This window comes from Schistocerca cancellata, chromosome 3 (genome assembly GCF_023864275.1).
Source record: "Schistocerca cancellata isolate TAMUIC-IGC-003103 chromosome 3, iqSchCanc2.1, whole genome shotgun sequence".
NCBI lineage: Eukaryota > Metazoa > Arthropoda > Insecta > Orthoptera > Acrididae > Schistocerca > Schistocerca cancellata.
Window position 1 is genome coordinate 150743829 of NC_064628.1, and position 13552 is coordinate 150757380.

Consider the following 13552-nt stretch of genomic DNA (forward strand, 5'->3'; position numbering starts at 1 on the left):
GTAACATTCAATAATTGTGTTTTTTCATATGAAATTTCTGGACTAATTCATGTAGTTTAGTAGCATCACTTTTCTTTGGTCTTCTGTTTCTACATTTACACACATACTACGCTGGCCACTGTATAGTGCATGGCAGACGATACTTTTTACCATAAGGAGTCATTTCCTTTCCTGTTCCCACTCGCAAATGGAATGAGGGAAAAATGACTTTCTACATGTCTCTGTATGAGCCCTACTTTCTATTATCTTTGTGGTCCTTGTGCAAAGTGTGCATTGGCGGCAGTAGAATCAATCAGCAGTAAGCTACAAATGCTGGTTCTCTATATTTTCTCAATAGTTGTTTGTGAATAGAATGTCTTCTGTCCCCGAGAGATTCCCATTTGACTTCACGAAGCGTCTTCCTAAGACTTGCATGTTGTTCAAGCAATACTCAAGAATAGGTCACACTAGTATTCCATACACAGTCTCCTTTGTAGAGAACTACACTTCCCTAAAATTCACCCAATAGATCAAAGTTGACCAATTGCCCTCCCTAATACCATCCTTATGTGCTTGTTCCATTACATATCGCTTTGCAACTTTTTTAAATTGCACACTATTATTGCTGTGTTAGGACATTACAGGGTTATTTTTCATATTTGTCTGCATTAGCTTACATTTTTCCACATTTATTACAAACTGCTATTCATCACACCAACTGGAAATTCTGTCTAATCAAACTTGTATCCTCTTAAAGTCACTAAATGTTTACACATTCCTGTACACCTTAGAACCATCAGCAAATATTCACAGATTGGCTACACCCTGAGCCAGCAGCCTGAAAACGACTGACTGCTGCCAAAAGTATCATTAGCTGTTTGCAAGCTGCGGCCAGCTGCTCCTGCATCCACACACAGGATGCACACACATCCTATCCATTCGAGTATTTCTAAATTTTAAATATTAACCATAAAAGCACACAGAGAAAGATAAATATATAACTTGCTGCTGTCCTGTGTGTCACCACAGGAAGCTGGCTCCCTATTGAAACGTGTGGCTGGCCTTTCAAAAGAAATGACAACTGCTCTACAGACTACATGAATCTACACTTTAAACTTACTGTAATGTGAGACTACACCTCTTAAATACAAAAATGTGGAAGGAATTCAAGTATAAAACTTTGGAAGCACACACAGAAAGCTAAATATGCAACTTGCTGCTCTCCTGGTGTTATCAGTTGAGGCTGGAACCTGTCATCTGGGATCTAAGGTCACACTTGGATCATTCCAGTGGCTGAGATTTAATGGCTGACCACACAGCCTTTGTCTTATTTTTATGATTTAAAATTAGCCTGTTATTTGCCAGTTGTTTTGCTGCCATGAAAACTCTTTTAAATTTGGTTTTATAGAGTCTAACATACTCAATGAAATTAATATTAAATTAATATTAAATTAATTTAGTTCTCTATGCAGTTGCCTTTTCCTTACACTGGAAATTTTTATGCCCTGGGTAATCCACTTTACTTTATCTGTTTTTTTTTATTGCTGCAGAGTCTAGGTGGAAATGTTTAATTAAAGGCACCAATAAAACTATTTAGGAATTTCTCAAAGTTTTTGTCACTTGTTACAATGATCAAAAGTCCATATTTTCTCTTTTAGCTTCTCACTACATATTAGCAAGTTTTCTTTGCTAAAGTTCCTGCTTATATGGGTTCTCATGCATGTGAGATGTTCCTGTCTGTCTGTGGCAGTTCAATGAACAATGCACAATAATCTGAAATATCTAGAATTAGACAAAATTCATACACATCTTCATATACATAATTAGTTAGAACATTGTCAATACATGTTGCTGATAGCCCATTGTCTCTGGTACATTCAAAGAAATTCAATTTGAAACCATATTTCTTTATTAAGTCAGTGAATCTTGAAGTATGGCTACTATCGCATGTGATACCAATATATATGGGAAGGGTAGAGAGAGCTACTCACCACATAAAGGAGGCCTTAGCTTCTAGAATAACAGTGACTCTCTACTTCTGATGAAGGATATAATCTGAAATGTAAACATTTCTGGCATCCTTTTTCATTCTGCCTGGCAACCACCATCAGTTGAGCCCCTATGATGAGAATGTAATTATGTGACATAATATGAAGAATTAAGGCATTATTGTGGTATGGTATCTTAATTGTGAATGTTTTTAAATATTTTTACTCCAGATGTCAGATATACACTGTGCTTGTACTTACATGGCAATTGTATGTCACCATTGCAGGAGGGACTCTCCATGAAATATAGTAACTGATGTGCAACTTCTAAAGCAACAAAGACTCTTACTACACAATAAGTGTAAAAACAAAGCATAGGATTATAGACAGAGAGATACTGAACAAAACACATTTGGCTGTTGATAGGACAATGTGTGAAGCTTTCAGTAACTACTGTAACTGAATATTGTCAAAAGGTCCCTCACAAAACCCAAAAAAATTCTGGCTATATATAAAGCTGTTATTGGCACCAAAGTTAATGTCCAGACACTCACTGACAAGACACGACACACCCATCTGTGAGAAGGATAGCAGAAATGACCCACAGAACTATTGTCCAATATCCTACATTTACATTTGGTATATAATTAGAACATATACTGAGCTTATACCTAATGAGGTATCTAGAACAGAATGTCCTTCTCCATTACAACCAGCATGAATTTTGAAAACATCAGTAGGACTAATCCCAACTCACACTGTCTCACACAACTTTCCTTCTGAGCACTTGTGCTGTGGCTAGAAATGTTCTCCATCAACTATTTATAACTTTTCATTAATCACAGTAGGAGGTTGACAGAGCTTCGTCCACGAGACTCAGAGGGCCATAGACACGGGTTCACGGGTAGATGCCGTGTTTCTTGACTTCCGCAAGGCGTTCGATACAGTTCCCCACAGTCGTTTATTGAACAAAGTAAGAGCATATGGACTATCAGACCAATTGTGTGATTGGATTGAGGCGTTCCTAGATAACAGGACGCAGCATGTTATTCTCAATGGAGAGAAGTCTTCCGAAGTAAGAGTAATTTCAGGTGTGCCGCAGGGGAGTGTCATAGGACCGTTGCTGTTCGCAATATACATAAATGACCTGGTGGATGACATCGGAGGTTCACTGAGGCTTTTTGCAGATAATGCTGTGGTGTATCGAGAGGTTGTAACAATGGAAAATTGTACTGAAATGCAGGAGGATCTGCAGCGAATTGACGCATGGTGCAGGGAATGGCAACTGAATCTCAATGTAGACAAGTGTAATGTGCTGCGAATACACAGATAGATAGATCCTTTATCATTTAGCTACAAAATAGCAGGTCAGCAACTGGAAGCAGTTAATACCATAAATTATCTGGGAGTACGCATTAGGAGTGATTTAAAATGGAATGATCATATAATGTTGATTGTCGGTAAAGCAGATGCCAGACTGAGATTCATTGGAAGAATCCTAAGGAAATGCAATCCGAAAACAAAGGAAGTAGGTTACAGTACGCTTGTTCGCCCACTGCTTGAATACTGCTCAGCAGTGTGGGATCCGTACCAGATAGGGTTGATAGAAGATATAGAGAAGATCCAACGGAGAGCAGCGCGCTTCGTTACAGGATCATTTAGTAATCATGAAAGCGTTACGGAGATGATAGATAAACTCCAGTGGAAGACTCTGCAGGAGAGACGCTCAGTAGCTCGGTACGGGCTTTTGTCAAAGTTTCGAGAACATACCTTCACCGAAGAGTCAAGCAGTATATTGCTCCCTCCTACGTATATCTCGCGAAGAGACCATGAGGATAAAATCAGAGAGATTAGAGCCCACACAGAGGCATACCGACAATCCTTCTTTCCATGATCAATACGAGACTGGAATAGAAGGGAGAACCGATAGAGGTACTGAAGGTACCCTCCGCCACACACCGTCAGGTGGCTTGCGGAGTATGGATGTAGATGTAGATGTAGATGTAGAATTTAATGGTGCAGTACTGTTCATTCTTTTGCTGGTTGATTGTCATAAGACACCAGCAGACACAACTTTACTTCAGATGCTCTCAAAACTCCTGTAGCAGCTGCAGCAAGTTTAAAAGTGCATTGAGTCCAGGGCATTATTCAGCCAGTCATCCGGAGGGAGGAGCAACGACACTGTCAGTTCGTACACAGTCTTACCAGTCTCACGTCTTTTCGTACACAGTCTTACCAGTCTCACGTCTTTTCGTAACACATTTCGTAAGTGTCTCTGCTGTTATATATAAGCTGCGTTCAAAAAGAAACAAGCCAGAGTCTGGAATGCGCAAACTGGTGACAGGAGGGTAATATCGTGGCCTATGTACCAAGGAGTGGTTCCGACCAGAACGTGGAAATTCACAGCCCGTCACCGGAGGGCACGTGTGCATGTCACGTGACTATATAGAGCTAGCAGCAGCATGCATCAATTGTCCAACACTGCCAGTTGCATTGCAAACAGTGACATGGAGGCATCAAAAGAAGAGCAAAGAGGTGTTGTTCATTTTCGGACAGCAGAAGGAGTAGGAGGAATGAGCATTCATTGACAAATGTCACAAGTGTATGGTGAACACTGCATGTCCCTTGCAGTGGTCAAGGCGTGGCACAAGCACTTCAGGGAAGGACATTAGCCGATGATGCACAGTCTGGAGCATGACAGTGCATTACCAATGGCATTACCCAGCTGGTGGATGCACTCATTATCCAGGACCTCCAAGTGACAGTGAAAGCCATAGCTCCTGTGGTCTGATTGAGCGTCAGAAGTTTTCACACCATCATGAAGGACCAACTGCACATGTGCAAAGTGTATGCCCAATGACTGCCCCACAGTCTTCAACCACACCAGAAAGCATGTTGAATGGCCCAGTGTCTTGCTCATCTGCAGCACTATGCTCGGGAAGGGAATGCGTTCCTGGCACGAGTGGTGGCTGGAGATGACAAAGTCTCCAGTGGAAGCATCCAAGGTCACCACCACCAAAAAAAAGTCAAGGCCATCCACACAAGTGCAGGAAACATTATGCTAAAGTCCTTGTTTGACCAAGATGCCCCCCCCCCCCCCGCCCCCTTCTGATTTGCTTCCTGTAGCATGGGACAACAGTGTATGCCCAGCGTTACTTGCAAACCTTGACCACCCTTCGCCAAGCGATCAAATCAAAACGACCCGGCATCCTCACCCATGGGGGTCATTCTGCTCCAGAACAATGCAAAGCCTCATACGCCTAACACAGTCGCAGCAGAAATTCAAATGGGAGGTTGTTGGCCACCCTCCATAGAGTCCAAACTTCTCTCCCTGTGATTACGCCATTTTCGGACCCCTTAAAAAGACTCTGAGGGGGAAACTATTCACCTCAGACAATGACTTCCAGCTGTAATTATGCCTCCGACTTGTTTCTTTTTGAATGCCCCTTGTAATTTTAATCACCTTTTACAAGGGCCTTCAAATGTAGTTAGACCCACTTTTCTTTTCATGCATTTCAGTTTTACGGTTTTTGTCACCTTATGCTACCAAAATTCCTTTGCGATTTCACTGTGTAATTTTCTTATGTTCTTTTTATTGGGTCTTGATGTTTTTATTTTTAGTTTTACAATGAGCCTCTGCCATGTTGTTATATAGTATTCCAAGAGGCTTACACAGCTTCTTGTGCTGTCTTCTGTGATGTTAATTTATTGTGAATCCTCCTAGACAGTTAATCTTGACCTTCCGTGATTTCATTTGTTATTATTGTATTTTTCAAATTTAATTATTTCTCATTAGGCTAGAGGTACTGGTAGGTTGAGTTGCTGTAAAATAGATCATGGTTTGCTTTTTCTAAGTTTCTTTTTTCTAAATTTCAGCGATTGATGGTCTCTGTGAAGAACCTGTCTATTACAATAGAAGAAAGGCTTCTACTGAAACTCTTCCTATTTGTGGGGTACAGCCAGTTGGATGCTGACCAAGAAGCTATGGAAGAAAGTGATGTTGAGACTCAGAGATTGATCACTGAAGCCTCATCAATTAGTACAAAGCGCTATTACTTTGGAAGTTTACGTCTTGAGCCCAGCCAGGTTTGAAATTTTTTCCAGTGAACTTTATATCAGAAATGTAGACAGCCATCATGATTTCTGTAATTCACACATTTCAGGAAGTCTTTCAGATAGTAATTATCATAATTTCCATTGTAGATTCGGTTGAGTGTATTGACATCTAACAAGTTGGCTCCTGAACTGCGCACTATCAAGCGTAAACTTGGACTGAAGCTAATTAAATTTGAAGATGCCGCAGTTGATTTGGAGCCATACTACAAAACCCATCAGTTTGAGAGCAGTCTTTTCCTCGTTAATTCTATAATCAAACATTTCAAAGAGGTATGTACCAATCACTGTTTAAAAAAATCTAGATGTGTGACATATTTTAGAATGGTATACACTACCTGAAAAAGAAATGGAGGGGGGGGGGGGGGGGAGCACCCAGAAGTCATGGTCAGATGTCAGTGTAACTTCATACACATACACACCATGGGTGAGTATGTGAATGATTAGAGTTTTACTTCTCTTTGACAGGTATAATGGCCACCAGAACCCATTAGTGTTGTTACAAGGCCGGGTAGGGTATAAAAGCGGCATTAACACTGTCCACTGTCATATGTTGAGTGATCTCTGCGAAGGACAGAGAGATGTTGCTTACTTGTGTGAGACAATGTTGTCAGCACCTGACAGAGTTTCAAAAGGTCCTCATTGTGGGTTTCTATTTGGCTGGCTGGCCAAATCATGGAGTGTCCATGTGGCATTAAGAAGTGACAGTGGCCTGATGTTGGACTGCATTGGAATATGAGAGCAGGCATACTCATCATCAGGTTTCCAGCTGACTACGTCTGACCAACACATTGGAGGATCACTGTATTATGCACCAAGCATTTTGTAACATTTGCCATCCCAGAACAATTAATTCAACATTCTCTGTGTCATTCTGCACCATTGGTTAGAGACTTGCAACAGCTGGGCTAGGAAAGTACTGTCCCATGTGTAGGTTACAATTAACACCATGACCCAAATAGCTGCAAATGAAATACTGGCGTAACTGGGAAGCATGGACTGCTGATGATAGTGTCACATTGTGTTCAATGATGAATCACAGTTCTGCAGTACGTGGGGAGAGATCCCACTCTTTCAATATTTTGAAGAGACATAGCAGTGCCACTCCTGGCATCTTGGTCTGGTACGATTTCAGGTGTTCACTGGTAGCAAGTGAGGGACAACAATCTGTCATGGAAATCCTGTTACCTCTCATGTGACACTATTGTGGTGCCATTTTTCAACATGACAGTTCTCATCCACACATGGTACACATCTCTATGAACTAGATGCATGATGTTGAGGCACTCCCATGGCCAGCAAGGTGCCCAGATCTTTCTCCAATAGAACATGTGTAGGAGCAGATTAGATGGCAACTCCATACAGTGCCAGTATCTAGGATATCAAGGACCATTTAAAACAGTTGTGGATTGTTGGCCTCAGGAGAGGATGCAATGACTTTATGATAACCTTCCCAACCAAATCAGTGCATGCATCCACACCAGAAGGTATGCAATGACATGCTGATAAGTGGGCTCAGACTGCCAAGTTCCTTAAAAATTTTTGTTACATTTTGCACTCACTGTGAAATAAAATCATACACTCTCTTATCCTGTGAAGTTTCATTTCATTTCTTAGTCCCCTTCAGGGTGTTTTACTTTTTTCATTGGGCAGTTTATTATGTAAAGAATTTTCCTAATTGAAGGGGTAGGCAGAAGAAAGTACTAACATGAGCATGTTTTGAGATATTGCGTATTACGTGTTTGGTTAAATTCAAAGACAAGAACATACATACCGTAAGAGAAAACAGTATGTATAGTAGACAGAGCTATCTAGCAGTATGTAGGCAGCTACTATGTACTGGCATGACACACACCCGAAAACACAACAGATAATGTGTTTAGTCATATACCTACTAAATTGAGGATTAGTAGTTTCTTCTGCCAATCCCTTCAGTTTACACATGTTAATAGTCTCCTTTCGTGCACTTTTTAATTTTGTACTAAAATAGATATTTGTCTAATTAAATATTTTGTGGCGTTAAGAGATGTACATCAATTAGGCATTCAATTATGTATGAGGTCTCTGCAGAAAGTAAGTTTACTAGATTTTTATGTAATTAAAAAAATTGTTTTAGAATAAAAAGGAATTGCAGGATATTGTTGATATACTTGTTGACTAGTTTTCCATGTAATCACTGTCCTGTTTGGTGTCGATTGGTGAGCCATGGTTCAAGCTTCTTTATGCTCTCCTCGATGAACTCTTCAGCCAGCTCCTTCGTCCACTTCAGAACCCCTTTCTGCACCAGCTCGTCAGTTGAAAATTTAATTCCACTCTTGTGTGTCTTCAGGTAAGTGAAAAGATGATGATCTGAAGGCATCAAGTCATGGGAAAGTGAGTGGTGGTGCAAAACATCCCAGCCAGTTGAGTCCAAGAGTGCTTTCATGGCTAAGGTTTTGTGAGGATGAGCAATCTGGTGCAACAAGCACATTTGCCTCATTGGCATTCCCCTCCTTTTGTTTTGAATGCCCCTTTAGAGTTTTTTAGGGTCTCACAGTATCATTGTGCATTGATGGTCTCCCCCAGAAGCATAAATTCGACCAAAAATGCCTTTTTGATCAGGCCATCATTTTTTTAACCCAAAATTGTGGTTTCAAATTTTTTGACAGATGGGTAATTGGTGTGATGACTCTGTTTTGTCTCAGGCCTGCAATTGTCCATCCTTGTTTCATCTCCAGTCACAATAGAGCTCAGAAAATCCTTACCTTCCAGTTCAAGTTGCTCAAGAATGTGTGGGCACTATTGACCCAATTTTTCTTGTGTTGCTCAGTCAGCTGTTTTGGGACTCATCTTGCACACAGTTTCTGGTATACAACCATTTCTGAGAGTATCTCATATGAGAGAGTTTTGGAGTTATGTGGAAACAACATAGAAATTTCATCCATTGTCAGTTGTTGACCTTCATGATGTTTTCTCAATTTTTTGCATCAATACATCAGTCAGAATAAATGATTTTCCACTCCTCTGTTCATCATAAACATTTATTCTACCTCCATTAAACTCCCTACACTACTTAAATACACTAGTTCTGTTCATAACACCTTCACAATAAACCATTTTGATTCACAAAGAAATTTCCTTCAGGATGTGGCTCGCACTTGGCACAATTTCTGACCATCTTCATTCATGCATCTGGACACTATAATGTGAGTGTACCTACCATCCTTTTCCTGTCATGCTTGCTCTGCTCAAGAGACCCCACTCTTACCACTCTTTTCTAACCCTCACAAAACAGAAAACCACGGAGTGTTATCTCTGTATGTCCATCTTTTTAGCAATGGTTGTGGGACTCGGCTGTTTGATAGATGATGTCAAATTAAATGCCTTTCAGCTGTCAATTTTCAACCTTATTTTATTGGGCAACCAGTTTCAGCATTTTACCGACTGATGTGCAGGAATAATCTACCTCACTTGTGATCTACTAATACCAGAATTGCTGGCCCCTGTTTTGGTCACAAGTGATGCAGATTATTCCTACACGTCAGTCAGTGGCCTGAAGATGGTGTAGTAAAATGCTGAAACTGGTTGTCCAATAAAATAAGGTTGAAAATTGACAGCTGAAAAGTGTTTAATTTGACATCCTCTACAGAGCTTTATGTTCACAGCACACTTAATTTCTGAACATGCCTTATACAAACACTATTGCACACTTCCTTGTATGCTCCTGTAATCATATTTACTGCATATAGAATGCATGCTCATCAGCTGCAGTTACCCGCTGACAAATGAGCCTTGTTGGGAAGTGGCTGTAAATAACTGATAGAAAGAACAAGGGAATACATTACTAAAGTTATTTTTTTGCCAAGAGTGATTTTCTGTAGCCACTGTCGTACACTGTAATGGAAATAGGTATGTTTTTTTTTCTTCTCCCGTAGCCACTGTCATACACTGGAATGGAAATTTGAGTGTTTTTTTTCCTTTGTTTGCTATGGGGGGAGGGGGGGGGGGTTACAAATGTCAGAAATTATTGATGTAGTACCCTTTGAAATTACTAACACTAAGTGTGCACACATGCACTTAACAAAAGCACTGCTAATAACAACTGATGATAACAGCAACAATGATGGAAAATGTGACAGACATTGCAAGGATAAAAGAAATCTCTACTTGCTTTGGTATGAGATGTGTGTACAGTAAGGAGGAGCTACTGTATTTATTTTTAAATCAGTTTGAAATGTATTAAAGAGATTAGAATATTAGTTTTATATACAATTTGATAAATAAAATAAATAGAAGCCAGAGAAGGTAGAGAAATGAAAATTAATACAATATATTTCTATAAGGTTGTGGCAGTTGATATTACTGTGATATTTTGTAGGCAGGGCAGATAGGCACAACAAAAAGACTACTAAACTCTAAGCTTTCGGCCAAAAAGGCTCCTGCCGAAATAGACAAAACACACACACACACACACACACACACACACACACACACACACAGAGATATATATTCACGCAATTCCAGCTCACACATGCATGACCACTGTCTCTGGCTGCCAGAACCAGACCGTCTCTGTCAGAATTATGTCATAATCTACAAACTGTAAAGTTTTTATTTCTTCTCCCTGCTTCATACGTAAATGTATATATCTCACAAATTGTAGCAAATTTCTAGAAAAAGAGTGAGTATGGATAAATTTAACATGACAGTTAAGCTAACTTTATGCTAAATTTTACTATATGTAATTGTTTTGTTTTGTGGATTCCAGAAACATTTTAAATTTAAAGTCACTTGAATATGTGGTTAGATTGTTTATAAAACTTTTGTATATTGCTGGTGCTGCTGTGTTGTTATTTTTGTCATTGTTGTTGGCGTGATCTTCAGTACGAAGATGGGTTTGAAGAAACTCTCCACTTTTAGGCTGTTCTGTGTGAGTGCGATCTCTTCATACATATTGTGATCTACATCCACTTGAACCTATTTGCTGTAGTCAAGCTTTGGTGTCCCTGAACAATTCTTATTGCCTTCACTTCCCTCTCTTTTGAAACAGATAACTGATGATTCCTTGATGCCTCAGGATGTGTTTACTCCCCACTTCAGTACCTTTTCATTACGTATCTGATCAACCCCCCTAATCTTTCTGCATTCTTAACAAATATTGCATTTCCAGAATGAGATTTTCACTCTGCAGCGGAGTGTATGCTGATATGAAACTTCCTGGCAGATTAAAATTGTGTGACCGACCGAGACTCGAACTCGGGACCTTTGCCTTTTGCGGGCAAGTGCTCTACCACTGAGTTACCGAAGCACGACTCACGCCCGGTACCCACAGCTTTACTTCTGCCAGTATCTCGTCTCCTACCTTCCAAACTTTACGGAAGCTCTCCTGCGTACCTTGCAGAACTAGCACTCCTGAAAGAAAGGATATGCGGTGACATGGCTTAGCCACAGCCTGGGGGATGTTTCCAGAATGAGATTTTCACTCTGCAGCGGAGTGTGCGCTGATATGAAACTTCCTGGCAGATTAAAACTGTGTGACCGACCGAGACTCGAACTCGGGACCTTTGCCTTTCGCGGGCAAGTGCTCTACCACTGAGCTACCGAAGCACGACAACAACGAAGTCTGTCAACTGTCTGTTAAAGATTGTGAGAATGTATGCAGAATTGCATAAATTTGGTGATGTTTTTTTCATTTTCATAAGGTTTCTTGCAAATAATTTATTGTGGTTTCGTCCAGAATTCAGCTGACCATTAAGTTCTTGGACGCGTGATGCACATTAGCCTGGAGACTTATTGCTGAAAAATTGTTTTTCTGAATGTCTTGGTGTGATTCTGCATGTTATATAGTGGGGATATAATCTGCCAGTTTTCTTATTACTGATCTAACTAAAATTTCAAATCACTCATTTTCAGGAACTGAAGTGGCAGGCAGCTATCATCTTGGGATCTGTCGATTTTTTGGGAAACCCCCTTGGCCTTGTGAACGATGTGTCTGAGGGGATGTCTGGTCTTATTTTTGAGGGCAATGTTACTGCACTTCTGAGGAATGTTACACATGGCCTTTCCAATTCAGCTGCTAAAGTCACTGGTAAAGGATTTATTTAGTTAATTGTTGTTTTCATATCTGAGTGTGCTATTTATGAAAATGCATGGTGTGTGTGTGTGTGTGTGTGTGTGTGTGTGTGTGTGTGTGTGTGTGTGTGTGTGTGTGTGCGTGTGTGTGTGTGCGTGCGTGTGCGTGTGTGTGTGTGCGTGTGTGTGTGTGCGTGTGTGTGTGTGCGTGTGTGTGTGTGCGTGTGTGTGTGTGCGTGTGTGTGTGTGCGCGCGTGTGTGTGTGTGTGTGTGTGTGTGTGCGTGCGTGCGCGTGTGCGTGTGCATGCAAAACAAAATGGCACAGGGGAGTATCGTGCGATGATTCATTTTCATTCATGAAAATGTTACAGCTGTGATTGGACAATCCAGCTCTCTCCTGGAGCCTTCTGAATTGGCTGTCACAACTACATCATTTTCAAATTTTAGAAAGATTCTGTTATTTAGAGTAAAGCAGCGATGAGTATAACATGCTAAAAATCAAACAAAAACAGTCTCAATCGCGTTTTCAGATTTTTATTCATTAGCAACTGGTTTTGGTCCTTTCCTCAGACCATCTTCAGGCATTTTACACCATAATGGCTGCTGATGACAGGAAAAGCCTGAAGATGATCCAAGGAAAGGATCGAAACTGATTGCTAATAATAATAATAATAATAATAAAACCCGTGGAGGCCCGGGAAAAGAATAGGCCTCCGGTATGTTCTGCCAGTCGTAAAAGGCGACGAAAAGAACAAACCACTAATAGGGCTAACCCCCCTTTTTGTGTGATTAGTTGGTTCAGGACAGAACCAATGAAGCCTCAGACAAGCGCTGTCATGGTCGAGGACGACGCTTGAACCCTATGCCCGTCCACAATGGTAACGACACTGCTAGCCACACGGAAAATGATTTAAATCCAAATAGAGGTGTTTTGCAGGATATGCTTCCTGCAACCACTCTACAAGGAAAACAAAGACAGAGGATGAGATGGTCAGATGAAGTTAACCGACACCTCATGTTCTGTTATTACCAAGCAACAAACTTAGGAACCAACACAACTGGATACAGATCACGAGTATACACAAAATTTATTACCAGATACCCAGAATTAAAATTTTTAACAGAACAATGACTAGCTGATCAGATCCGTGTAATAATAAAAAATAACAGGATACCCCAGCCAGAATTAGAAAACATCAAACAACAAGTACAACAAATACTGGAACAAAATAATGTGCAATCAGAAGAAGAAGAAGAAAATACAGTAATGGACTCAAACATCCCAGAGCAAACAAACAAAGAACAACACGCATCAATTAAACAATCAGAGGAAAACGAAATCTTAAGACAGCCACCAGAACAAGCAAAAATAGAATACGAAGTGACACACATGTTAGATATAGAAGAAAAATTTCATCTGA

At 40.4% G+C, this 13552-nt stretch overlaps 1 protein-coding gene across 1 annotated transcript in view; it reads left to right on the top strand.

Moving 5' to 3' along the window:
* LOC126174771 (intermembrane lipid transfer protein VPS13D) overlaps nucleotides 1–13552 on the top strand; it is a 531199-nt gene that overhangs the window by 484808 nt on the left and 32839 nt on the right. The window contains 3 exon segments of the mRNA XM_049921112.1: nucleotides 5844–6053; nucleotides 6171–6353; nucleotides 11973–12147. Coding sequence (XP_049777069.1) covers nucleotides 5844–6053; nucleotides 6171–6353; nucleotides 11973–12147 — 568 coding nt within the window.